Source organism: Cloeon dipterum, chromosome 4, assembly GCF_949628265.1.
Source record: "Cloeon dipterum chromosome 4, ieCloDipt1.1, whole genome shotgun sequence".
Lineage (NCBI taxonomy): Eukaryota > Metazoa > Arthropoda > Insecta > Ephemeroptera > Baetidae > Cloeon > Cloeon dipterum.
Window position 1 is genome coordinate 18477801 of NC_088789.1, and position 27696 is coordinate 18505496.

The 27696-nt window shown below is 46.6% G+C and overlaps 1 protein-coding gene across 5 annotated transcripts in view; it reads left to right on the forward strand.

Annotated features, from left to right (window-relative positions):
• dpy (dumpy) overlaps positions 1-27696 on the forward strand; it is a 122226-nt gene that overhangs the window by 88249 nt on the left and 6281 nt on the right. For all 5 annotated transcript variants that reach the window (XM_065489588.1, XM_065489587.1, XM_065489591.1 and 2 more), the window contains 57 exons: positions 10-333; positions 636-950; positions 1211-1531; positions 1662-1985; positions 2134-2454; positions 2537-2860; positions 2991-3317; positions 3549-3863; positions 3976-4302; positions 4441-4764; positions 4827-5132; positions 5184-5519; positions 5592-6227; positions 6286-6609; positions 6777-7736; positions 7794-8108; positions 8215-8520; positions 8603-8923; positions 9627-9953; positions 10058-10375; positions 10428-11069; positions 11132-11437; positions 11494-12141; positions 12196-12510; positions 12566-12904; positions 12960-13262; positions 13323-13628; positions 13682-13999; positions 14238-14564; positions 14620-14934; positions 14997-15338; positions 15397-15696; positions 15790-16740; positions 16851-17165; positions 17222-17554; positions 17607-17909; positions 17972-18277; positions 18337-18981; positions 19061-19375; positions 19437-19772; positions 19829-20131; positions 20193-20498; positions 20555-21196; positions 21256-21570; positions 21628-22263; positions 22320-22628; positions 22683-23018; positions 23433-23759; positions 23890-24207; positions 24311-24778; positions 24860-25426; positions 25675-25872; positions 25932-26129; positions 26300-26881; positions 26972-27163; positions 27228-27440; positions 27501-27686. In XM_065489588.1, the coding sequence (XP_065345660.1) occupies positions 10-333; positions 636-950; positions 1211-1531; positions 1662-1985; positions 2134-2454; positions 2537-2860; positions 2991-3317; positions 3549-3863; positions 3976-4302; positions 4441-4764; positions 4827-5132; positions 5184-5519; positions 5592-6227; positions 6286-6609; positions 6777-7736; positions 7794-8108; positions 8215-8520; positions 8603-8923; positions 9627-9953; positions 10058-10375; positions 10428-11069; positions 11132-11437; positions 11494-12141; positions 12196-12510; positions 12566-12904; positions 12960-13262; positions 13323-13628; positions 13682-13999; positions 14238-14564; positions 14620-14934; positions 14997-15338; positions 15397-15696; positions 15790-16740; positions 16851-17165; positions 17222-17554; positions 17607-17909; positions 17972-18277; positions 18337-18981; positions 19061-19375; positions 19437-19772; positions 19829-20131; positions 20193-20498; positions 20555-21196; positions 21256-21570; positions 21628-22263; positions 22320-22628; positions 22683-23018; positions 23433-23759; positions 23890-24207; positions 24311-24778; positions 24860-25426; positions 25675-25872; positions 25932-26129; positions 26300-26881; positions 26972-27163; positions 27228-27440; positions 27501-27686 (21432 nt within the window). The remainder of the gene's footprint in view (positions 1-9; positions 334-635; positions 951-1210; positions 1532-1661; positions 1986-2133; positions 2455-2536; positions 2861-2990; positions 3318-3548; positions 3864-3975; positions 4303-4440; positions 4765-4826; positions 5133-5183; positions 5520-5591; positions 6228-6285; positions 6610-6776; positions 7737-7793; positions 8109-8214; positions 8521-8602; positions 8924-9626; positions 9954-10057; positions 10376-10427; positions 11070-11131; positions 11438-11493; positions 12142-12195; positions 12511-12565; positions 12905-12959; positions 13263-13322; positions 13629-13681; positions 14000-14237; positions 14565-14619; positions 14935-14996; positions 15339-15396; positions 15697-15789; positions 16741-16850; positions 17166-17221; positions 17555-17606; positions 17910-17971; positions 18278-18336; positions 18982-19060; positions 19376-19436; positions 19773-19828; positions 20132-20192; positions 20499-20554; positions 21197-21255; positions 21571-21627; positions 22264-22319; positions 22629-22682; positions 23019-23432; positions 23760-23889; positions 24208-24310; positions 24779-24859; positions 25427-25674; positions 25873-25931; positions 26130-26299; positions 26882-26971; positions 27164-27227; positions 27441-27500; positions 27687-27696) is intronic.

Consider the following 27696-nt stretch of genomic DNA (forward strand, 5'->3'; position numbering starts at 1 on the left):
ATATTTCAGTAATTGTCGACGAACCCCGCCACCCGTGCAGTCCCTCGCCATGCGGCTCGAATGCAATTTGCAGAGAGCGCCAAGGCGCTGGCTCCTGCCAGTGCTTGCCCGAATATTTCGGTGACCCGTACACGGGCTGCCGACCTGAGTGCGTGCTCAGCTCGGATTGCCCGCGAGACAAGGCATGCATAAATAGCAAATGCAAAGACCCATGCGACGGTACCTGCGGGCAGAACGCACAATGCTTTGTCGTAAACCACAACCCGTCATGCAGTTGTCTCCCTGGATACACTGGCAACGCTTTGCAATATTGCGTTCTCATACCTCAACCCGGTATGCACTTCTTTCTGCTGTCAAAATTGATTTATAGCTTTTCAAGTGCACGTGGTTGAATTTGCAATAATGGCCTACAGATTCACGAAGATTTTTATTGATCACAAAGTTTACATTAAATATTCATTAAAATGAAACATTAATTTTTTTAAATCAACAAAATTTAAGTTTATTAATATTTCAAATAAATTTTGATTTTTTAAATGCAATCTGCTAAAAAAATTGTCAATTAAAATGAAACTGCACTTGACTAGCTGCCTTCTCAGTCTATCCTGTTCTCACTCATTTCCTTCACTACACAGTGGTCGTCGCAGAACGAAAAGATCCGTGCCGCCCCTCACCCTGTGGCCCTAACAGCCACTGTAGGGTGAGCAACGGCCACGCCGTGTGTTCTTGCCAAGTGGAATTTATCGGAGTCCCGCCTAATTGCCGTCCCGAATGCGTGGTCAGCGCTGAATGCCCGCTCGATAAGTCCTGTATTAACCAGAGGTGCAAGGACCCTTGTCCGGGCACGTGCGGCCAAAACGCGCGCTGTCAGGTCATCAACCACAACCCAATTTGCTCCTGTGTTTCTGGACACACTGGAGATCCATTTGGAAGATGTTATAGGGTTGAAAGTAAGCACTTCTCACGCTGTCCTCTCTTTCTTTCTACACACAAGCAAGCGTTTCGTAGGGACAGAATAGTTCTTTTCGACACGTAAAATGATATTCAATATCTTTAAACATTCGAGGAGGTTCTATTTGGTTTTGGGTTAATTAATAGTAATTAGTTAACACATTTGAGTCCCTGCGAACGCGTATTTTTTTTCTTAAAACAGACACTTTAATCACACACTCCATTCAACACCTCATCAAACTTCTCTCGCTTTCTCTAGAACCACCAGCACCTGTTTCGGTGCAAAACCCGTGCGTTCCTTCGCCATGCGGTCCCAACTCGCAGTGCCGAGTGGTGGACTCGCACGCTGCATGCTCTTGCCTGCCTAATTTTGTCGGCCGGGCGCCAAACTGCAGACCCGAATGTACCATCAACGGCGAATGTAGCGCCCACCTCGCGTGTCAATGCGATAAATGCGTCGATCCTTGCCCCGGCTCGTGTGGGCCCCTTGCCACGTGCAGGGTGGTCAACCACCAGCCCGTGTGCTCTTGCCCTCCTGGTTACACAGGCGACCCCTTCAGTGGGTGCTCGCCCGCGCCAAGTAAGATTTACTCCCTACCCCTCGATTCGCGTTTTCGGCAGATATCATTTTGCAAAATTACCGAGCTGCCCCCTTTTTCGAATTTTCGGCCCCTGTAAATAATGTGTGTCGCTTTTTGTGGCATTTTCAGTCGTCACGCCTGTCGAATCACCACGTGATCCGTGCAACCCGTCACCTTGCGGTGCGAACGCTCTTTGTCGGGGAAGGAACGGTGCTGGCTCTTGTTTGTGCATGAAGGACTTCTACGGCGACCCCTACACGGGGTGTCGGCCTGAATGTGTCCTTAACACTGACTGCTCGCGAGACAAAGCATGCGTTAACAACAAATGTACAAACCCTTGTCTCGGCACTTGTGGCATCAACGCTGAATGCAGAGTCATCAACCATGCACCCTCTTGCTCGTGCATTCCCGGTTACACTGGGGATGCTCTCACTGCATGTCATCAAAAGCAAAGTAATTTTTGTACAGTGCATATTTGAAGGTCGCAGTTATCATGAAAAATTAAATCTTCGACCTGAAAAATCGTTGGAAAGAATTAAAGAAAACTGCGCCCTTCAACTTGTGTCCATGTTGCATGTTTCTTACACAACTCTCCTTCCAGTCGTGAAAGTGGAAACCGTTGTAACTGACCCGTGTAGCCCATCGCCCTGCGGTCCAAACAGTCAGTGCAGAGCCATTAATGGCCACGCTGTCTGCTCCTGCAGGGCCGGCTACGTCGGCTCTCCTCCGTCCTGCAAACCTGAGTGCGTTATTAGCGCCGACTGTCCTCAAAACCGAGCATGCCTTAACCAAAAATGCCGCGATCCTTGCCCTGGAGTTTGCGGACAAAATGCTCGTTGCCAGGTTGTTAACCACAACCCTATCTGTACTTGCGCACCTGGCTATTCAGGGGATCCATTTGCACGCTGTTTCAAAGAAGAAAGTAAGCATGATCCAACCGAATGAATTTTTCTTTGTGTTATTGCATGTGGGTGTGATTGTACCTTTGTGAATTATCTGTACAGGACGTCCCGTGATTGTGGAGGAAAATACCAACCCTTGTGTTCCGTCACCGTGCGGCCCCAACTCTCAATGCAGGGTTGTTGGCCAGCATGCTGCATGCACTTGTTTGCCTAATTATGTCGGTCGTGCGCCCAACTGCCGACCCGAGTGCATGATAAACGAAGAGTGTCCCAGTAATCTTGCATGCCAAGCCGAAAGATGTCGAGATCCTTGCGCCGGTTCATGTGGTGCGCAGGCCACTTGCACCGTGGTCAAACACTCGCCAGTTTGCAAATGCCAAATTGGTTTCTCCGGAGACCCGTTCTCTGGCTGCTCTAAAGTCAATAGTAAGAATATTTACGATCCAAAAGCCCCTTGAACTCGCAAATACTGAAATTTTACTGCTGTGTGTCCCATTATTTTCTTCCGTTTTATTTCTCTTTTCTGTTCACTGAATGTATATTTCCTTTCCTCTAGCTGTGGTACCCACGGAAGGTCCGCGCAGACCTTGCGATCCCTCGCCATGTGGCTCGAATGCTGTTTGCAAAGAGCGAAATGGTGCTGGTTCATGTTCTTGCCTGCCTGAATATTTCGGCGACCCATACACTGGGTGCCGGCCTGAATGCGTCCTTAACACGGACTGCAACCGTGACAAAGCATGCGTCAACAATAAGTGTGTCAACCCTTGCATCGGCACTTGTGGTCTCAACGCCGAGTGCAGGGTTGTCAATCACGCACCTTCTTGCTCTTGTTTACCTGGTTACACTGGAGAACCACAACGTGCTTGCAGAATCATTGAACCTGGTAAAGCTACCTGTGCATTTAAAGAGGATTTTTGACCATTAAGTTTGTTTAATCATTAAAAAAAGTTCAGTCAGAAGTAAAGAGTTTCAAATATTATTTTATATTTCAGTAAAATCCGCCATTATATTGATTTTCAATTGCGTTCACATTTTCTTTGAAGGTCAAAAATCCTAAATTCATTTTCTTCTCTGTCTATCTTTGCATGACCCATTTCTGTTGTCTTCCCTCCAGTCAAAGCTCACGTTGAGCCTGTGCCGTGCCAACCATCACCCTGCGGACCAAACAGTCAGTGCCGCGCCATCAATGGGCACGCGGTGTGCTCTTGCGAGGCGGGTTACATTGGCACACCGCCATCTTGCAGACCTGAGTGCGTTATCAGTGCCGATTGTCCTCAGAACAGGGCTTGCCTTGCTCAAAAATGCAAGGACCCCTGTCCTGGCACATGCGGCACGAACGCTCGCTGCAATGTTGTCAACCACAACCCCATTTGTTCTTGCACGCCTGGTTTCACTGGTGATCCCTTCACAAACTGTTACAAAGAAAAGAGTAAGCATCCTTTTCCGTCTTCTTAGTCTTTCTATTTGTTCTTGCAACTTAATTTGTGTGTGCATTTGTTTACTGTTGTTGTCTTATTTTCTCCTTCGTTTTGTGTGTATAGTTCCTGAGCCTGCTAAGGTCGATACCAACCCTTGCATACCTTCGCCGTGCGGCCCGCACTCTCAGTGCAGGGTCATTGGCTCGCATGCGGCATGCTCATGCTTGCCAAATTACATCGGACGTGCTCCTAATTGTCGCCCTGAGTGTGTGATCAATGCTGAGTGTCCGAGTAATTTGGCCTGCGTGAACGAGCGCTGCCGGGACCCTTGTCCTGGTGCTTGCGGCTCGCTCGCTGTTTGCAATGTTGTCAGTCACAGTCCCATGTGCACGTGTATGCCCGGCTATACCGGAGAGGCCTCTCGAGGCTGCTCGCCTATTCCTGTGATCAGTAAGATCAATTTCTCCTTCTTATTTAATATCTATATTTGGAATGTTTTGTTCTCTTATCTGTAAATTATACTAAAAATTTATTTTTTTATTGAAAAGTGAATTTTAAATTTAAACAAAGAATGCTATTTATTTGTAGCCCCCGAGAGAACTCCTCAGAATCCCTGCGTGCCGTCACCTTGCGGAACAAATGCTGAATGCAGAGAAAGAAACGGAGCCGGCGCTTGCTATTGCTTGCAAGGCTTCTTTGGTGATCCTTACACCGGCTGCAAGCGAGAATGCGAGTCGAACAATGACTGCCCTAGTGTGAAGGCGTGCGTCAACTTCAAGTGCCACGACCCTTGTCCTGGTACCTGTGGACAAGACGCCATCTGCTCGGTTTTGAACCACGTGCCAACTTGCAACTGCCCACCTGGCTACTCTGGAGATCCATTCTCCGCCTGCAGACTTATTCCTGTGACAGGTAAACTTAAGAGAGTTTCCCTATTGACGTGAAATATGACAATTTTTTCTTAATTTTAATAGAAAAACCGAGAATCAATCCTTGTGTGCCATCGCCTTGTGGGCCCAACAGCCAGTGCAGAGAAATCAACGGGCAGGCAGTTTGCTCGTGCTTGCCAACGTACATTGGCTCGCCTCCCAATTGCAGGCCAGAGTGTGTAGTCAGCTCTGAGTGCCCGCTTGATAAGGCTTGCACTCAGCAGAAATGCACCGATCCTTGCCCCAACACCTGCGGCCTAGGAGCTCATTGCACCGTCAAGAACCACAATCCCATTTGTGCTTGTCCTTCTGGCTTCATTGGAGATCCTTTCGTCAGATGCAGCCCTCAACGTAAACACACTTAAAATATTTCTATTTTATTTACTAACAATTTCTATTTAGCCGTCGTTGTTGAGCCGCAAAGGACAACAGAGAGACCGCCATCATGCGTGCCATCGCCGTGTGGACCACACTCTCAGTGCCAAATCGTTGGAGATAGACCAGCTTGCTCTTGCTTGCCTGGCTTCATTGGAGCACCACCAAACTGCAGACCAGAATGTGTTTTGAGTGCTGAATGTCCTAGTCAACTCGCATGCATCAACAACAAGTGCAGGGACCCTTGTGTTGGATCATGTGGAGTCAACGCCAAGTGCCATGTTATTAATCACACTCCAGTCTGTTCATGTGATACTGGATACACTGGAGACCCATTCACGCAATGCACATTCCTGCCGCCATGTAAGAAAAATTTCTTGTTTTATTTTTAAAGTATCAAATGAATTATCAAAATACTAATATTTTTTCCAACAGCAACACCTGCTCCAGTTGTGAATGAACCTTGCAACCCGTCACCCTGCGGATCAAACGCAAACTGCAGAGAATCCAATGGAAACGCGGTCTGCGAGTGCATTCCAGAGCATTTTGGCGATCCATACCAAGGCTGCCGTCCCGAGTGCGTCATCAATGACGAATGTGACAGGAGCAAGGCTTGTCTCAGAAACAAGTGCAAGAACCCTTGCACCGGCACGTGCGGCCAAGGTGCCATTTGCGACGTCATTAATCACATCCCAGTGTGCTCGTGTCCTGCTGGCTACACTGGAGATCCGTTCAATTATTGCCGACCTGAAGAAAAGATTCCAGAAGCGAAGAAGAACCCTTGCTTGCCATCACCTTGCGGACCGAACAGCCAATGTAGGGAGATACAGGGACAGGCCATTTGCTCTTGCCTGCCTGGCTATCAAGGCACTCCACCTGGCTGCAGACCTGAGTGCGTTGTCAGCTCAGAGTGCGCCTCAAACAGGGCTTGCGTCAATCAGAAGTGCACTGACCCTTGTGTCGGTGCTTGCGGACTCAATGCCAGGTGCGAGGTAATCAATCACAGCCCGATTTGTAGCTGCAGACAGGGACAGACTGGTGATCCATTCAGAAGCTGCTACGATTTGCCACGTAAGCCGTAGTTTTGTTGGTTTTTATTTAATTTTTATAATTATGTTTTTAATTTTAGCTCCTCCTATTGAGCCTGTCGTCAAGAGAGATCCTTGCCAGCCTAACCCTTGTGGACCCAACTCAAGGTGTGAGGTGCGAGGAGAGACTCCCTCTTGCTCGTGTCTGCCCAATTACATCGGAGCGCCACCAAACTGCAGGCCTGAATGTGTGATTAACCCAGACTGCCCATCAAACAAGGCTTGCTCTAACAACAAGTGCAGAGATCCTTGTCCTGGATCGTGCGGAGAAAATGCTGTTTGCCAAGTTGTGAACCACGCTGTCATGTGCACGTGCTCGCCGGGATATACTGGAAATCCATTTATCCAGTGCATCATCCAACAGAGTAAGATTAATTTTATATTTTTGTTTCTTTGGTAAAAGTTATTTAATTTTGTCTCTAAAAAATACCAACACAGTTCAAAACACATTAATTCTTATTATAATTCAAATAGTTAATTTCATTTTGGTTTAATTTTTTTCATACTAACAAAAAAATTTCACTTGTTTCAGAGGAAATCATCAATCCGTGCGAACCCTCCCCTTGCGGTGCTAATGCTGAATGCAAACAACGCAATGGAGCAGGAGCTTGTTCTTGCATTCCAGATTATTTTGGCAATCCATACGAAGGCTGCCGGCCCGAGTGTGTTCACAGCTCAGATTGCGCTACTGACCGTGCATGTATTCAGAGCAAGTGCAAAGACCCATGTCCTGGTATCTGCGGTGAAAACGCCATTTGCTCAGTGCTGAATCATGTGCCAACCTGCAACTGCTTCGAAGGCTATTACGGTGATCCATTCACGTCTTGTCGTCTACAGCCCAAGCTGCCTGTGACCGAGGCAAGTGTCGTTGACCCTTGCAACCCATCGCCATGTGGGCCGAACAGCCAGTGCAGAGCAATCAACGGCCAAGGAGTGTGCTCGTGCTTGCCAGAGTACATTGGCTCCCCACCAAACTGCAGACCTGAGTGTGTTGTCAACACCGAATGTCCCATCAGCAAAGCCTGCAGCAACTACAAATGCAGAGACCCGTGCGCTGGAAGCTGTGGTCTCAATGCTCGCTGCCAGGTCATCAACCACAACCCGATCTGCTCATGTCCTGCAGGCTACACGGGAGATCCGTTTAACCGATGCTTCAGGGAGCCACCACCTCCGCCACCTGCTCCTGAGGTCAAGAGAGATCCCTGCGTGCCTAATCCTTGCGGGCCCAACAGCCAGTGCAGAACGGTTGGAGAGAGTCCGTCGTGCTCATGCTTGTCTGGATTCATTGGTGCACCGCCCAACTGCAGGCCAGAATGTGTGGTCAACACCGAGTGTCCCAGCCAGCAGGCTTGCATTGCTGAAAAGTGCAGAGACCCTTGCCCAGGATCGTGCGGACTTTACGCCGAATGCAGAGTACAGAACCACATTCCGATCTGTACTTGCCAATCAGGCTACACTGGAGATCCATTCACTCAATGCAGCAGGATTATTGGTAAGATATATCAATTCTCATAACTGACGTTTATACTAAAATTGTATATTTTTCCAGTTCAAGAAGTTAAGAGGCCTGTTGATCCGTGCAATCCATCACCTTGCGGTGCAAATGCCATCTGCAGAGACGGCAGCTGCACTTGCATGCAGAACTACTTTGGTGATCCTTACACAGGTTGCAGACCTGAATGTGTGCTCAATTCCGATTGCGACCGCAAGAAGACTTGCATTAACCAACGTTGCACTGACCCGTGCCCAGGAACCTGCGGACAAGGAGCTAGGTGTGACGTCATCAACCACATTCCAACTTGCTCTTGTCCTGAGGGCACGTCGGGAGATCCATTTGTCAACTGCAGATACGTTGAGGCGATTGGTGAGTGAAAATTTAATATTAAATTGAAGCCATTGTTATTTTTCTTGTTTATTATTTAAAAATTATTTTCATCTTTATTCATCTAATATCAATTTTTCAATATTAGTTGAGCGATCCAACCCCTGTTCGCCATCTCCTTGTGGACCGAACAGCCAATGCCGTGAAATCAATGGTCATGCTGTTTGCTCTTGCGTATCTGGATTCATTGGAACACCACCATCCTGCAGGCCAGAGTGCGTTTCAAGTGCTGAGTGTCCTCTGACACAAGCCTGTTTGAGCCAAAAATGCCGAGACCCGTGCCCAGGAACATGCGGACAAAACGCACGCTGCCAGGTGGTCAATCACAACCCCATCTGCAGTTGCTCTCAGGGCTTCACAGGAGATCCATTCAGCAGATGCTACATTATTCAAGGTACTTTAAATTTAGTTTTTAACAGGATATTATTTTATTTTTGGTCTATTTTAAAACACAACAATTTTATTATTTTTTACAGCTATTGAATCGCCAAAACCTGCGCTGAACCCATGCCAGCCTTCACCTTGCGGCCCGAACTCGCAATGCCAGGTGCGTGGAGACAGCCCAGCTTGTTCTTGCTCGCCAAACTACATCGGCGCTCCACCTAACTGCCGGCCAGAGTGTGTTATTAATCCTGAGTGCTCCAGCAACAGAGCTTGTGTAAACCAAAAGTGTCAGGATCCGTGCGTGGGAGCTTGTGGATCAAACGCGCAATGCCGTGTTGTAAACCACACTCCCATGTGCACATGCGACGTCGGCTACACCGGAGATCCATTCAGCTACTGCACACGCCAGCAAGGTGACGTACCATTGACATGTTTTCTTGCTTGTCACACACCAGGTGTGGGTTGAGTTTCTCGAAAAAGAATTGGCATGCTTTGCTTACTGCTTGTGTACCCACATCTGAATATTTTGGATTTGTTTTGGGTGGAGGTGGTGATGGTGTGTTGGTGGAAGAGTAGCATGATTTCAGGTTGGAAGGCGTTCATTGGAGACACCATGAAGGTAGGTTTTGTCTCCCAACTCATGAAGAGGATCGCAACATTGAAGATTATATTTAGTAGAGTGCTTTTTGATATCTAACTTTTATAATTCTGTAGAAGCCGTTGAGTTAGGTAAAGGAATTGATCCGTTAAAAATATTACATAAAAATTATCACTTCTGAAAGCTATGAGCATATTTAGGTACCTTTGATATTGTATTTTGTCATAATTTACAACCTTTCATTTCAGATTGTATCTTTCAGGTATAAAATTTAATGCTATAATTTGTATTTAATTAATAATTTAGTATATTTTGAGAGTAGTTAGCGCAAATTATATTAATCCAATATTTAAATAGATATCCCTGCAGCAATATAAATATTAAACCTCTAAAGCAAATGCTTGCACCAGCGCGCAAAGTGCCAAAATTATTGCCACGCAAACACGCAGCGCCAAGAAAACTAATGCAGAGCCACTTTTAAGCCTTTGAACAATGCCCTAATAAAAAATTTACCACAGAGCCAGTAGTAGCTGAAAAATTATCCCCGTGCACACCATCACCTTGTGGAGCAAACGCTGTTTGCCAGGAAAGAAATGGAGCTGGAGCTTGCAAGTGCTTGCCAGAATATATTGGAAACCCGTATGAAGGATGCAGACCAGAGTGTGTCTCAAACTCTGACTGCGCACACAACAAGGCTTGCGTGCTCAACAAATGTGCAGACCCCTGTCCAGGAACCTGTGGCACAAATGCTGAATGCATTGTTTATAACCATGCTCCATCGTGCAGTTGTAGACAGGGTTACACAGGAGATCCGTTCAGATATTGCTCACTCATTCCCCAGCCAGGTACCTAATATTATTGACCTTTTTTTAGAAAATTCCACAAATAATTACCAAAATAATTTTTTTCTTACTTCATTTAAATATTAAAATTCGACTAACACTTGCAGTTCTGGCAGTCAAAGAGGAAGTTGACCCCTGTTTGCCATCTCCTTGTGGCCAATATAGTCAATGCAGAAACGTCAATAAGCAAGGCGTGTGCTCATGCCTTCCAGGCTATCAAGGCAGCCCTCCTAACTGCAAACCAGAGTGCATTGTTAACGCTGAATGCCCAGCAACCCGAGCTTGCAGCAATCTGAAGTGTATTGACCCTTGCGCTGGAACCTGCGGCCAAAACGCGCAGTGCCGAGTCATAAATCATAGCCCGATTTGCACTTGCTACCAAGGATACACTGGAGATCCGTTCTCTAGATGTCAACCACTACCACGTACGAAAATTCAAACCGTATTGATTTCCACTCTTAATTTAATTTATTTTAGCTCCTCCACCTCCACCAAAGCAACCAGTTCATGTTGACCCATGCGTGCCGTCACCATGTGGACCTTATTCTCAGTGCAGAGATATTGGCGGTTCGCCATCTTGCTCATGTCTCGCCAATTACATTGGAGCGCCCCCGAACTGCAGGCCTGAATGTATTGTCAACTCAGAATGCCCAAGCAACAAGGCTTGTATGCGGGAAAAATGTCGTGACCCGTGCCCAGGCGCCTGTGGTTTCCAAGCTGAGTGCTCGGTGGTCAACCACACGCCAATGTGCACATGCATCCAAGGCTATGTCGGCGATCCATTCACGAATTGCAGACCAAGACCTGTTGAGGAGCCACGACCTATCATCACCGACCCTTGCAACCCTTCGCCCTGTGGGCCGAATGCTCAGTGCAGAGATGGATCTTGCACTTGTCTTCCTGAGTTCCAAGGCGATCCATACGTTGGTTGCAGACCTGAATGTATTTTGAGCACTGACTGTCCCCGAGAAAAGGCTTGCATTAGACAGAAATGCGTCGACCCTTGTCCAGGAACTTGTGGTCAAAATGCAAGGTGTGACGTCATCAATCACGTTCCCATGTGCAGTTGTCCACCTGGATTTTCTGGAAGTCCATTCATTGAATGTAGACCTCACAGAGGTTTGTTCTTACTTTGCTTCGGTTTTTACTTATGTCTAATTATTCTTTTTTTTTTCAAATAGAGCCCATCAAAGCACAACCATGCACACCATCACCTTGTGGACCAAACAGTCAGTGTAGGGAAATCAATGATCAGGCTGTTTGCTCGTGCGTGCCTGGTTATATTGGAAGTCCGCCGACATGCAGACCAGAGTGTGTCACGAATTCAGAGTGTCCTCTCAGCGAAGCTTGCAGCAACCAAAAATGCAGAGACCCTTGCCCTGGAACATGTGGTGTAGGCGCAAAATGCAGCGTTAATAATCACAACCCCATTTGCAGCTGCCCCTCTAGATTCAGTGGAGATCCATTCATTCGTTGCATTCCTATTCGTAAGTCATTTTCTGATCAGTTATGGAAAGGTATCTAATAATTTAAAAAAATTCAGGTGAAGAGCCAGTGACTACCAGACCGTCAAATCCGTGTCAACCATCGCCTTGCGGTCCAAATGCTCAGTGTCAAGTCAGGGGTGACAGTCCTTCATGCTCTTGTCTGCCGAACTTTGTAGGAGCTCCACCTAACTGCAGACCAGAATGCGTTAGCAACAGCGAGTGTCAAAGCAATCGAGCTTGTATGAACCAAAAATGCAGAGACCCTTGCACTGGTTCATGTGGTGCTAATGCTGAGTGTCGAGTTGTCAGTCACACACCAATGTGCACCTGCATCCCTGGTTTCACTGGAGATCCGTTCACGCAGTGTTTGCAAGTTAGAGAACCAGTAGTTGAGGAATCCAGGCCGTGTGTCCCGTCACCTTGTGGTGCAAATGCTGAATGTAGGGAGCAAAATGGTGCTGGAGCTTGCACTTGTTTGCCTGAATATATCGGAAACCCATACGAAGGGTGCAGACCTGAATGTAGCGTAAACACCGATTGCCAATCAAACAAGGCTTGCATGAGCAGCAAATGCCGAGACCCATGCCCTGGAACTTGCGGACCAAATGCTCAGTGCCAAGTTGTAAACCACCAAGCAACCTGCACTTGTTTCCCAGGGTATACTGGTGATCCGTTCAGATACTGCAGTCCAAATCCTCCTGAACGTAATTTAATCAAACTATTGTTTACTCAAATGATTAATTAAATTTCTTCCACAGCTGTTGTTCAAGAGGCCAGAAATCCTTGTCAGCCATCACCTTGTGGACCAAACAGCCAGTGCAGAGAAATTAATGGACAAGCTGTTTGTTCATGTTTGCCTGGATACCAAGGAAGTCCACCAGGTTGCAGACCAGAATGCGTTGTGAGCGCAGAGTGCTCTCAAAACAGAGCTTGTAACAACCAAAAATGCACTGACCCTTGCACTGGAACTTGCGGACAAAACGCTCAGTGCAGCGTCATTAATCACAGCCCAATTTGTAGCTGTCAGCAGGGCTACACTGGCGATCCATTCACAAGATGCTATCCCGTTCCTCGTATGTTTGTCTGTCTCTCACCGTTTTTTTGTTATTAAATATATTTTTTAAATAGCTCCTCCACCGCCTAAGGAGCCAGCAGTTTACAGAGATCCTTGTCAGCCTTCTCCTTGCGGACTGTTCTCTCAATGCAGAGATATCGGTGGAGCACCTTCTTGTTCTTGTCTGTCTGGATACACAGGAGCTCCACCTAACTGCCGACCTGAATGTGTAGTGAATTCTGAATGTCCAAGCAACAAGGCCTGCATGAGAGAGAAATGCAGGGATCCTTGTCCTGGTTCTTGTGGCCAGAATGCTCAGTGCTCAGTCTTCAACCACATACCGATGTGTACTTGTATTCAAGGCTACGTTGGTGATCCCTTCACAGCGTGTAATCCAGCTCCCCCACCACCACGTAATACGTTTTTTATTAAAATTTTGACTTTGCTTTGAACTAAATATTTTTTTAGGTGAACCAGTCGTAACTGATCCTTGCAATCCTTCACCATGTGGACCAAATGCTCAATGTCGCGATGGCTCTTGCACTTGTCTGCCTGAATTCCAGGGAGATCCATATGTAGGTTGCAGACCAGAATGTGTGTTGAGCACAGACTGCTCTAGAGATAAAGCCTGCATGCAGAGAAAGTGCAGAGACCCCTGTCCAGGAACATGTGGACAGAGCGCAATTTGCACAGTGAGCAACCACATTCCAATGTGTAGCTGCCCATTTGGCATGCAAGGAGACCCATTCATTTCCTGCAGACCTGCTCCAAGTAAGAGCGATTCATTTTTTTCTACTCACAACATATTAATTATATTATATCTTGCTTTAGCTCCTGTAAAAGCTCAACCATGCCAACCAAGCCCCTGCGGTCCAAACAGCCAGTGCCGAGAAATCAATGAGCAAGCGGTTTGCTCGTGTGTACCTGGTTTCATTGGATCACCGCCTTCTTGCCGTCCAGAATGTGTAACAAGCTCGGAATGTGGACAGAACGAGGCTTGTGTTAATCAAAAGTGCAAAGACCCTTGTCCTGGAACGTGTGGTGTTGGCGCGAAATGCAGCGTTATCAACCACAATCCTATTTGCAGTTGTCCAAGCCGATATACTGGTGATCCATTTACCAGATGTTATCCTGAACGTAAGTTATCCTGGTGGAAATATAATCAGATTTACAAATAGTTGTAAAATTAGCTGAACCAGTTGTGCAGCCTCCAAGTAACCCTTGCCAGCCATCTCCATGCGGGCCAAACGCTCAATGCCAAGTTCGAGGAGAAAGTCCATCTTGCTCCTGTTTGCCTAATTTCATTGGTGCGCCACCTAACTGCAGACCTGAGTGTGTAAGCAACAGCGAATGCCCAAGTAACCGCGCCTGCACCAACCAGAAGTGCAGAGATCCCTGTCCAGGGTCTTGCGGTGCCAATGCTGAATGCAGAGTTGTTGGCCACACTCCAATGTGCGTTTGTGTTGTCGGCTACACTGGAGATCCGTTCAGCCAATGCTTCCCTCAACGTAAGATTTTTAACTTATTTACAATATTTTTTTTTGAAATTTGGAGTTTATTCACTTGGAAATTTTTGGTACCTAAAATGCTCATAGCTATTCATATAAATTCAATTTATTATAAAGGTAGTTAGATTGCAACTGACAAAAATGACAACTCGGTGTTTAGGATTAATCAAAGCGCTTTAAAACTAATTTCCCTTATTATTGTATCGAATTTTGGAAGGAATATGTCAAAATATTTCAGCTGTACCAGTTGTGGAACAATCTCGACCTTGTGTACCATCTCCTTGTGGAGCAAATGCAGAATGTAGGGAACAAAATGGAGCTGGCGCGTGCACATGCTTGCCAGAGTATATAGGAAATCCATATGAAGGCTGCCGTCCAGAATGCGTCGTCAGCTCTGACTGCAGCAGCAACAGAGCTTGCATGTCGAGCAAATGTAAGGACCCTTGTCCAGGAACTTGCGGTCAAAATGCTCAGTGCCAGGTTGTCAACCACCAACCTTCATGCACATGCTTCCCTGGCTACACAGGGGATCCATTCAGATACTGTAATCCAACTCCACCTGAACGTAAGTCATATTTTATATCTAAATGGATATCAAATTGAATTTTAATATCAAACAGCTGTGGTGCAAGAGCCGAGGAACCCTTGTCAACCTTCCCCTTGTGGTCCAAACAGTCAATGCAGAGAAATAAATGGTCAAGCAGTTTGCTCTTGCACGCCAGGATATCAGGGCAGTCCTCCGAACTGTAGACCTGAGTGTGTGGTCAGCGCTGAATGCGCTCAAAATAGAGCTTGCTCAAACCAAAAGTGCACTGATCCTTGCACTGGAACTTGTGGTCAAAGCGCAAACTGCCAAGTTATAAATCACAGTCCAATTTGTAGCTGTCAAAATGGCTATACAGGAGATCCTTTCACAAGATGCTTCCCGATACCACGTAATTATTGCGCTCATTTACTTGGTATGAAGAGTTTGTATTAATATAATTTTTATATATAGCGACGCCACCACCAAGAGAACCAATTGTAAACAGGGATCCTTGTCAGCCTACACCTTGCGGACCCTTCTCTCAGTGCAGAGATATTGGAGGCTCACCTTCCTGCTCATGTTTATCTGGTTACATTGGTTCACCACCAAACTGTAGACCAGAATGCGTCGTGAACTCTGAGTGCTCAAGCAACAGGGCTTGTATGAGAGAAAAATGTAGGGACCCATGCCCAGGATCTTGCGGTCAGAACGCAGAATGTTCGGTGTTTAACCACATTCCTATGTGCACATGTATTCAAGGATACGTTGGAGATCCATTTGTCAACTGTCAACCAGCACCTAAACCACCACCAGGTATTATTTATATTTTGTTATCAAAATTACTTGTATTATAACAATTTTTTTATCTTAGAACCAGTTGTCACAGACCCATGCAACCCATCACCATGTGGACCAAATGCAAATTGCAGAAATGGAGCTTGCACTTGTATTCCTGAATATCAGGGTGATCCTTATCAAGGCTGTCGACCTGAATGTGTCTTGAGCCAAGATTGCTCAAGGGACAAAGCTTGCATCAGGCAAAAGTGTGTCGATCCTTGTCCAGGAACTTGCGGAACTGGCGCTGTTTGTACTGTTAGCAACCACATTCCAATGTGTAGTTGCCCACCAGGATTCTCTGGAAGTCCGTTTATTGAATGCAGACCAGTCAGAGGTGACTTGAAATTGAATTTGTGCCTTATAAATTTTTTCAATTTATTTTCATTTGAAAGAATGTGAAATTTAATCATATTAATCCACTTTCCAGAACCTGTTTTGACTCAGCCTTGCCAACCTTCTCCTTGTGGTCCCAACAGCCAATGCAGAGAAATAAACGGCCAAGCAGTTTGCTCTTGTGTTCCTGGATTTATTGGCTCACCACCATCCTGTCGCCCTGAATGTGTCACAAGCTCTGAGTGTGCTCAAAACGAAGCCTGCAACAACCAGAAGTGCAGAGACCCATGTCCTGGAACTTGCGGTCTGAATGCCAAATGCAGCGTGATCAACCACAATCCTATCTGCAGTTGTCCACCTCGCTATTCTGGAGATCCATTTATCCGCTGTACTCCCATTGTCGACGAGCCAGTTGCTGCTCCTGTCAACCCTTGCCAGCCTTCTCCTTGTGGACCAAATGCTCAGTGCCAGGTCAGAGGAGAAAGTCCGTCATGCTCTTGTTTGCCGAATTATATTGGAGCACCGCCAAATTGCCGGCCAGAATGTGTCAGCAACAGTGAGTGCCAAAGCAACAGAGCCTGCATCAACCAAAAGTGTGGCGATCCTTGTCCTGGTTCCTGCGGTGCTAACGCTGAATGTAGAGTCGTCAGTCACACACCAATGTGCCTGTGTGTTGCTGGCTTCACTGGTGATCCATTTACACAGTGTTTGCCAGCCAGAGAACCTGTTGTTGAACAAACTAGACCTTGCGTTCCTTCGCCTTGTGGGGCCAATGCGGAATGCAGAGAGCAGAATGGAGCTGGAGCTTGCACTTGTTTGCCTGAATACATCGGAAACCCTTACGAGGGTTGCCGACCTGAGTGTGTCATCAACACTGACTGCCAGTCGAACAGAGCCTGCATGAGCAGCAAATGCAAAGACCCTTGCCCAGGAACGTGTGGCCAGAATGCTCAGTGCCAAGTCGTGAACCACCAGTCACTTTGCACTTGCTTCCCCGGCTATACTGGAGATCCTTTCAGATTTTGCAGCCCGAATCCTCCTGAACGTAAGTTGATTTAAATTTAATATGATTTATATAATCATTCTCCAGTCATTGATCAAAAAAATAATGACAATATTATTTAAAATGATTGTAATTAAACTTTTCAATTGCAGCTGTTGTCCAAGAGCCCAGAAATCCGTGCCAACCGTCACCTTGCGGACCAAATAGTCAGTGCAGGGAGATTAATGGACAGGCTGTTTGCTCTTGTATTCCTGGATACCAAGGAAGTCCTCCAAATTGCAGACCAGAGTGCGTTGTCAGTGCTGAATGTGCTCAAAATCGTGCTTGCAACAACCAGAAATGCACTGATCCTTGCACTGGAACTTGCGGACAAAACGCTCAGTGTAGCGTCATTAATCACAGTCCAATCTGCAGCTGTCAACAAGGATATACTGGCGATCCATTTACAAGATGTTATCCTATTCCTCGTAAGGATGGTTATAACTTGTTAAAACAATTTAGTTTAAACTCCACTTCTTTTTAGCACCACCACAAGAACCAGCCGTTTACAAGGACCCATGCCAACCTTCACCTTGTGGACCATTCTCTCAGTGCAGAGACATTGGTGGAGCTCCCTCTTGCTCTTGTTTGTCTGGATATATTGGAGCACCACCAAATTGCCGACCTGAGTGCGTTGTGAACTCTGAATGTTCGAGCAACAGGGCATGCATGAGGGAGAAGTGCGGAGACCCTTGCCCAGGTTCTTGCGGTCAAAACGCAGAATGTAACGTTCACAACCACATTCCGATGTGCACATGTATCCAAGGCTATATTGGCGACCCATTCACCAGTTGTCGCCCTGCACCACCACCTCCTCGTAAGTCTATTTATCCTATGAAGTATTTATCTTAGAATATTATTTTTTGCAGCCGAACCTGTTGAAACTGACCCTTGCAATCCATCTCCCTGTGGGCCAAATGCTCAATGCAGAAACGGCCAATGCACATGCTTACCAGAATTCCAGGGCGACCCATATCAGGGTTGCAGGCCAGAGTGCGTTCTCAGCACTGACTGCTCCAGAGAAAAAGCTTGCATGCAAAAGAAGTGCAGAGATCCATGCCCTGGAACTTGTGGACAGAGTGCAATTTGTACTGTGAGCAATCATATTCCAATGTGTAGTTGTCCTACTGGTATGCAAGGAGATCCATTCATTTCTTGTCGACCTGCGCCAGGTAAACATTATACCAAATCTTCAAATAAGACAATGTACAATACCAGACAATTTTTTTCACAGCTCCTGTTGTCACACAACCATGCCAACCAAGCCCTTGTGGGCCAAACAGTCAGTGCAGAGAAATTAATGGACAGGCTGTTTGTTCCTGTGTACCTGGTTTCATTGGATCGCCACCTTCTTGCCGACCAGAATGTGTCACAAGTTCCGAATGTGGTCAAAATGAGGCTTGTGTCAACCAGAAATGCAAAGACCCTTGTCCTGGAACTTGCGGCATTGGAGCAAAATGCAGCGTCATTAACCACAATCCAATCTGCAGCTGTCCATCTCGCTACACAGGCGATCCATTCACAAGATGCTATCCTGAACGTGAGTTTTTATTTTACATTTTAAATAATGAATGTTAATTGTTTCTTCATTGTTAATAGCTGAGCCTGTTGTTCAACCGCAAGGAAACCCTTGCCAACCATCGCCATGTGGACCAAATGCCCAATGTCAAGTCAGAGGAGACAGCCCATCTTGCTCTTGTTTGCCAACCTTCATTGGTGCTCCACCAAACTGCAGACCAGAGTGCGTCAGCAACAGCGAATGCCAGAGTAATAGGGCGTGCATTAATCAGAAGTGTGGTGATCCTTGTCCTGGCTCTTGCGGAGCCAACGCTGAATGCAGAGTTGTCAGCCACACCCCAATGTGCATTTGCATCCAAGGCTTCACAGGAGATCCGTTCACTCAATGCTCGCCAGTTAGACAGCCAGTTGTTGAGCAATCTCGGCCTTGTGTTCCATCGCCATGTGGAGCTAATGCCGAGTGCAGAGAGCAAAACGGAGCTGGTGCCTGCACATGCTTGCCAGAATACATTGGAAATCCGTACGAGGGTTGCAGACCTGAATGTACCATCAACCCCGACTGTCCCTCCAATAAGGCTTGCATGAGCAGCAAATGCAAAGACCCTTGCCCTGGAACATGCGGACAAAATGCTCAATGTCAAGTTGTGAATCATCAAGCTACTTGTACTTGCTTCCCAGGATACACTGGGGATCCATTTAGATTCTGCAGACCTCATGAGCCTGAACGTAAGTGTTTTTTTATATTACTTTATTCTTAATAAATAATTTGAACTCCTCTTGTAACTGATGGTTTACTTCTTTCCAGCTGTTCTTTCTGAACCTACAAACCCATGCCAGCCTTCTCCTTGTGGCCCCAACAGCCAATGCAGGGAAATAAATGGACAGGCTGTTTGCTCTTGTCAAGTTGGTTATCAAGGAAGCCCACCAAACTGCAGACCAGAATGTGTTGTCAGTGCTGAATGTGCCCAAAACAGGGCTTGCAACAATCAGAAGTGCACTGACCCTTGCATCGGTGCTTGCGGACAAAATGCTAATTGCCAGGCTATCAATCACAGTCCCATTTGCTCTTGCATTCAAGGGTACACTGGAGATCCTTTCTCAAGATGCTATCCTATTCCTCGTAAGTTACAAATAGACTAAATTACAATTCAGAAACCTTAAATAAAATTTCGTTATTTTAGCTCCTCCACAAGAGAGGCCAGAGCCTGTTATCACAAACCCTTGTGTTCCATCTCCTTGTGGGCCAAATGCTGTTTGCCAGGCTGTTGGGCAAAACCCATCATGCTCTTGCTTGCCTGGCTACATAGGCAGCCCACCAAACTGCAGGCCTGAGTGTATTGTGAGCTCTGAGTGTGCCAGCAACAAGGCTTGCATGAGAGAAAAATGTAGAGACCCATGCCCAGGCGCTTGTGGCTATAATGCTCAGTGCACAGTAATAAACCATCTGCCAATGTGCACTTGCATTCAGGGCTATGTTGGCGATCCTTTCACTAGTTGTCAACCGAAACCTGAAGATCGTAAGTTAACTTTGAACTCATGAGGATTGCAGAATATAATTTTATTTTCCTTACAGCTAAGCCTGTTATCACTGATCCTTGCAACCCATCACCTTGCGGACCAAATGCTCAGTGTAGGGATGGCGCGTGCACCTGCTTACCTGAATACCAAGGAGACCCGTATCAGGGATGTAGACCTGAGTGCGTTATAAGCCAAGATTGCCCCAGGGAGAAGGCCTGTATGCGGCAAAAGTGCAAAGATCCCTGTCCAGGAACCTGCGGCCAAAATGCACGCTGTGATGTTATAAACCATGTTCCTATGTGCAGCTGCAACCCTGGTTTCAGTGGAAATCCATTCATAATCTGCAATCCCGTTCAAGGTAAATTTTGAATATAATTTGATTTAGTTCCCGGAGTAATTTAATTGCTTTATTTGTTTAGAACCAATCAAAACACAACCATGCAACCCATCTCCATGCGGACCGAACAGTCAATGCAGAGAAATCAATGACCAAGCTGTTTGTTCGTGCATTGTTGGCTTTATGGGCTCACCACCTAACTGTCGTCCAGAATGTGTCGTTAACACTGACTGCCCGCTTACTGAGGCTTGCTCGAATCAAAAATGTAGAGATCCTTGTCCCGGAACATGCGGCGTGGGAGCAAAGTGCAGTGTGATCAATCACAATCCCATTTGCAGCTGCCCAACGAGATACACAGGAGATCCATTCACAAGATGCTATCCAACACGTATGTTATTCGCTTTTCATATTTTGAAGTTGAAACTAATTATGAATTAATAATAGCGGAACCGGTTGTCACTCCCACGGATCCATGCCAGCCATCACCTTGCGGTCCTAATGCTCAATGCCAAGTCCGAGGAGAAAGCCCATCATGCTCTTGTTTGCCGACATACATTGGCGCGCCACCAAACTGCCGGCCTGAATGCGTCAGCAACAGTGAATGCCCGAGTAACAAAGCTTGCATGAACCAAAAATGCGGTGACCCTTGCCCAGGGGTTTGTGGAAACAATGCCCTGTGTAGAGTTGTCAGCCACACTCCTCAATGCTACTGCCAACCAGGCTACGAAGGAGATCCGTTCAGGCAGTGTGCCGTGCCATTAGTAACAGAGTCAAGACCTGCTGTCAAACCTTGCGTTCCTTCTCCCTGCGGAGCCAATGCAATCTGCAGAGAGCAAAACGGTGCTGGCGCTTGCATCTGCCAGCCTGACTACTTTGGCAACCCTTACGAAGGCTGCAGACCTGAATGTGTGGTCAACTCGGACTGTCCTTCGCATAGATCTTGTGTGAATCAAAAGTGCAAGGATCCTTGCCCAGGCACATGTGGACCCAACGCGCAGTGTCAAGTCATAAATCACTTGCCGACTTGCACTTGCTTTGCTGGATATACTGGTGATCCATTCAGATACTGCAGTCCGATCCCACAAGGTTGGTATTTAAAAAATATTTTTTTTCCATTTCTTATAAAAAAAAACATTCATTTCCAGCTGTTGTACAAGAACCAACAAATCCATGCCAGCCATCACCTTGTGGACCAAATAGCCAGTGCAGAGAAATTAACGGACAAGCTGTTTGCTCATGCATTGCTGGATATCAAGGCAGCCCGCCCAACTGCAGACCGGAATGCGTGGTTAACCCTGAATGCCCTCACAATAGAGCCTGTGTTAGCCAGAAATGCAAAGATCCTTGCCCTGGCACTTGCGGCCAAAATGCTCAATGTAGCGTTATCAACCACAGTCCGATTTGCAGCTGCCAACAAGGCTATACAGGAGACCCGTTCTCTCGATGCTACCCTATTCCTCGTAAGTTGAAATTAAAAAATATAATATTTCCAGGTTATAAATTTTCTTTTTATTTAGCACCTCCGCCTCGTCCAACGCAGCCTGCCATTGTTGACCCATGCTTGCCGAATCCTTGTGGCCCTTACTCAACCTGCAGAGACATTGGTGGCACTCATTCGTGCGCCTGCTTGCCAAACTACTTCGGCAGCCCGCCAAACTGTAGACCTGAGTGTTCAGTCAACTCTGACTGCGCCAGCAACAAGGCTTGCATGAGAGAGAGATGCAGCGACCCATGCCCTGGTTCGTGCGGATCTGGTGCTCAGTGCTCTGTGATCAACCACACTCCCATGTGTACTTGCCCTGCTGGCTACATTGGTGATCCATTCGTCAACTGCTACCCGAAACCACCTGAGCCCAAACCGGTTATCACTGACCCTTGCAATCCATCGCCATGTGGTCCGAACGCCAACTGCAGAGACGGAGTTTGCACGTGTATTCCTGAGTATCACGGAGATCCATACCAAGGCTGCAGACCAGAGTGCGTCATCAGCCAGGACTGCTCAAGAGACAAAGCTTGCATCAGACAGAAGTGTAAAGATCCTTGCCCAGGCACTTGCGGTCAGAACGCTCGATGCGATGTTGTAAACCATGTGCCAATGTGCAGTTGCAATGCTGGCTACACAGGGAATCCATTCGTCATCTGCAATCCCTATGGTAAAATATTTCACTGTTGCGAGTTGTCTGTTGCTTTATTTAATATTTTTTTGCAGAGCCAGTTAAAATCCAAGATCCTTGCAACCCATCACCTTGTGGCCCGAACAGTCAGTGCCGTGATATCAACGGCCAAGCTGTTTGTTCGTGCCTTTCTGGTTTTATTGGCACGCCACCTTCTTGTAGACCAGAGTGCGTAACCAACTCTGAATGCAGACAGAATGAAGCTTGCATCAATCAAAAGTGCAAAGATCCGTGCCCTGGTACTTGTGGTCTTAATGCACGATGTGAAGTGAGAAATCACAATGCAATTTGCACTTGTCCTGCTGGCTCGACGGGAGATCCATTCTCACGATGCTATCCTATTCGTAAGTTAATGCCAGTAATTTTTAGGACTCAAATAATCAGTTTGTTTCAAACAGCGCTCCCGCCTCGTCAGCCAGCAGTTGCACAAGATCCATGCTTCCCATCACCTTGTGGTCCAAATGCAGATTGCAAAGACATTGGTGGAAGTCCGTCTTGCTCTTGTAGACCCACATACATTGGGTCACCTCCAAACTGCAGACCAGAATGTGTTTCAAACTCTGAATGCGACAGGAGCAAGGCTTGCATTCGCCAAAAATGCCAAGATCCCTGTCCAGGATCATGCGGACTCGAGGCTCAATGCCGTGTGGTGATGCATGTTCCTAACTGTTTCTGCCCAACAGGTTATATTGGAGATCCATTCACAAGATGCTATCCAGCTCCTCCAGAGCCACGTAAGATTTATATTAATTTGAAATTATTGGTATTTTTATGTTGCCAATGTTACTTATTTCTTTCGAAAGTAAAACAGCGTGCGAATTGATAGGACAGGTTTAGCAAAGATAGGCAGGCAGGTTGTTATTTTCAGCTTTTCCGCAGCATCAGAAGAACGAAGACGTTTATAAATCTTTTTTGCACGAACTAGCTGATTAGCATGCACCAATATTGTGTCTTATGCATGAAACAGTGTGTGTCTATAGATATGTTGTGCCATATACATATTTGTGTTGCATGAAATTCGTCACAAGTTTCCAACGCATGATCAGTCAGTTTAGGAAACTAGGCAGTTAGCATGTTTGCATGATCTCAATTACTCAACTGTTGTTTTGGCTCATTCTTTTCTAAAATTTGTTGTTCAATATTTACAGAACCTAAGCCAGTTGATATTCAGCGCCCTTGCCAGCCGTCGCCTTGCGGCTCAAACGCAGTTTGCCGTGAGGAGAACAGCTATGCTGTGTGCGAGTGTCTGCCTGAATACTTCGGCAACCCGTACGAAGGCTGCAGGCCTGAGTGCTTGGTCAGCTCCGACTGCGCCATGAACAGGGCTTGCATCCGTAACAAATGCAAGGATCCTTGCCCTGGTACTTGCGGCTTTGAGGCGGTTTGCACTGTCACCAACCACATCCCAGTGTGCAGTTGTCCTCCGGGAACAACTGGAGACGCCTTCCGCTCTTGCTCGTTGGTTCCTGTGAAAAGTGAGCTTCTATTTTGACAAGAAATATTCTTGTATTTTTCTTTTTAGAGATATACTTTATTTAATTCACACAATTACGACCGCTCAAGAGATTATATTTTTTATATTAACGATTTTTAATTCTTGTTTAGTTGAGCCTGTTGAATCTGACCCCTGCAACCCTTCACCGTGTGGACCAAACGCTCGCTGCACTATTGGCCCCAACGGACACGCCATGTGTGAGTGTCTGCCTGGATACTTCGGCAGCCCATACTCTGGATGCAGGCCTGAGTGCGTGCTCAGCGCAGACTGCCCAAGAGACAAGGCTTGTGTCAGACAGAAATGTGTTGACCCTTGCCCTGGAGTTTGCGGCTTCTCGGCTAGGTGTAGTGTCATCAACCACAGCCCGATCTGCATGTGCCCTGCACCTTTGACCGGAGATCCATTTGTCGAATGCAGAGAAATGCCTGGTAAATATTTAAATTATTTTATCATGTATCTGGTTTTCTCAGATACAAATTTAATTGTGTAATTTTCCGTTAAAATATTTTAATCAAAATATGGTTCTTCCAGTTATTCGTGATCCATGCAATCCTTCGCCTTGCAATGTCAACGGTCAATGCAAAGTGGTCAACGGCGCTGCTGCTTGCTACTACCCTGAATGTGTCATTAACCAAGACTGCCCGCGAGACAAGGCTTGCTTTGGCCAAAAATGCAAAGATCCTTGCGTCGACGCTTGTGGCTTCAACGCCCTGTGCCAGGTTGTTAATCACAACCCTGTGTGCAGTTGCCCTGCTGGTTTCATTGGCTCGGCTCGTGTTGAATGCAAGAGGCAGCCAATTGAGGCTCCAAGGCCCGAATGCACAGACAACTCTGAGTGCAGCAACGACAAGGCTTGCATCAACGAGAAATGCAGAAATCCTTGCGCGGAATATCCTAACGCGTGCGGCTCCAATGCTGAATGTCACGTCAGGATGCACAGACCCATCTGCTCGTGCAAGGATGGCTATACTGGCTCTGCTCAAAGCATATGTTATGAAAGTAAGTATTATATTCGTTTAAAAATAAAGATGAATTCACTTTACAGAGCACAAAATATTAATTTTCGAAATTTTCTCTCAGTTGGATGTAGATCTGATTCTGAGTGTCCACCAACTGAAGCGTGCGTGAATCGCCAGTGTGAAGATCCGTGCAGATATACGCAGTGCGGTGTTGGCGCTCGCTGCAGAGTTGAAGGACACCAGGCTCGCTGCTACTGTCCCGACAACTACCGCGGCGATGCTTACAGCCAGTGCACTCGTCCTGAGTGCACCGCAGACCACGAGTGCCCCAACCACTTGGCGTGCAGGAACGAGCGCTGCGAAGATCCTTGCCGATGCGCACCTGGAGCTCAGTGCAGAGTCACAAATCACGTTCCTAGGTGCTCATGCCCTCCTGGGTTCATGGGAGATCCTTACACCGCTTGCAACGTTGAGCCTGTTTTGGCTCCTGCTCCTGAATGTACCATGGACGCTGATTGCTCCAGCAAGCTGGCGTGCTTCAGTGGAGAATGCAAGAACCCGTGCAGAGAAACCAAGCCATGTGGAGCCAACAGCGAGTGCACTGTCGTTGACACGTTGCCCCTCAGAACCATGGTTTGCATTTGCTTGCCAGGTTTTGTGGGAGATGCTGATGTTGAGTGCAGACCAGGTGAGAATCTACAAAATTTTGAATTATTTGGCTTAATTACGGTGACAGATTTTACTGACAAAATTGGAAAGATTTTTCTGTTTCAGGTTCTAACATCAACACAAACCCTTTCCCTAAAAAGTTCCTTATAATATCTAAATTCACTCCAGCAACACTCATTGTATTGATAGGTGCTAACTGTATATTTGAACTTTTCAGGATTATATTTTAAGAAAGCAAATGTTAACAATTTAATGTTGGTATTTTAGCACCGCTAGAACAGCCTGGTTGCAAGAGTGACAGTGAATGTCCATCCACTCAGACCTGCATCAACAGACAGTGTGTCAACCCATGCACTATGTCCAATCCTTGCGCCAATAGTGCTGAATGCCAACCTGAGAATCATAGGGCTAACTGCAAATGTCCTTCAGGACTGCGCGGTGATCCATTCATCAACTGCTACAAACGTAAAAACTCAATTTAAAGAACTAAAACTTGAAAATTAATTATTCTTTTGATGTGACAGAACCAGTTCTTGAGCCAGAGTGCACAGTTGACTCGCAGTGCAGTACGAACAAGGCGTGCATTGGTCAGATGTGCCAGGATCCTTGCTTGGTCAGCAACAGGTGCGGCATCGATGCAGTTTGCAGAACAGAACAACACAGAGCTGTTTGCCACTGTCCTGATGGATGGGGTGGCAACCCTCAATCTCGATGCTACAAACGTAAGTCTTATCTGATAAAATTGTTTTTAAAATGGAAATCACTTAGAAATTTAAAACTTCAAAATTGAGTCAATATTATTTTTATGCTCGTTTTTATTAATTTTAATAAAATACATGCTTCATTTTTAAATCGTTTATGTATTATTTTAACAATCAAAATTTATTTCTAGCTGAATGCAACGTTGACTCTGATTGTCCTTATGACCGCGCTTGCATTGGACAAAAGTGCCTCGATCCTTGCCGTGTGACAACTTGCGGCAGAGGTGCAGAATGCCGAGTGCAAGCCCACCAGGCGCTCTGCTTCTGCCCTCAGGGCACTCAGGGTAACGCGATCACATCTTGCGTGGCCGTCCAGTGCCAGTACAACGAGGACTGCGCTGACCATGAGGCTTGCGACCGCCTCAACAGGGTCTGCAGGCCGGTGTGCGAAGAAGACACTTGCGCCCCGTCGGCACAGTGCATTGGAAGAATGCATCAGGCCATGTGCACATGCCCAGCCGGTACAGTTGGCGACCCATACAGCCAGTGCAGAGCTCGCGAGCCTGTCGAAGCCCCCGAGTGCGTGCAAGACGGAGACTGTCCGTCGCAGCACGCTTGTATCAACAAGAAATGCCAGAATCCTTGCAGAATCTCGCAGCTTTGTTCGCCGGACCAGAATTGCAGAGTGCAAGACACCTTGCCGCTCAGAACTGTCATGTGCGAGTGCCCACCGGACACTATCACTGACCAGAACGGAGTTTGCAGACCAATTTGTAAGTTTTCTCTTAAATGTATTATAGAATTTGAAAATAAAACTAATTTGATATTTACAATGAGTTTAAAATGAAACCCTGTGATTATAGTGTCACCCACTTCTCAATGCCAAATCGACAACGACTGCCCCAACCCTGACAAATGCATCAGAGGAAACTGCATCGTGGCTTGTCGTGTGGACCAATGCGGAACAAACGCGCTATGCACGTCACAAGATCACAGGTCCATCTGCTCTTGCGCGCCTGGCTATATTGGAAACCCCAACGTTGAGTGCACAAATGGTGCGTATTAATTTAAACCCTATACAATCAAGCAATAATGATTAATAATTTTTAATAATTGCAGAACCTAAGACACCAACTCTGCCACCACCACCTCAGTGCGTGGTGAATGATGACTGTCCATTGCAGAGGTCCTGTCGCAATCAACTTTGCGTAAACCCTTGCGCAGTCGGCGACCCGTGTGGAAGAGGCGCTTTCTGTCATATTGAAAATCACAATCCAGTTTGCAGATGTCCTGCTGGATTTGTTGGCAACCCTAAAACCGAGTGTATTCCTCGTAAGTTCACAATTCATGTAATTTAACCACAATTAAATTTAAAAAATATCTGTTTAATAGCTCCCGTGAATATTGTTGGCTGCAAATCAAACTCTGAGTGTCCCGATGTCGAGACTTGCGTCAATGGCCGGTGCATCGATCCATGCAACTGTGGTCCTAACTCTGACTGCAGGGTTCAGAATCACTACGCCATTTGCTCGTGCAAACCTGGATACTCAGGCAATCCACTCTACGGCTGCCAGAAGAGTAAGCATTA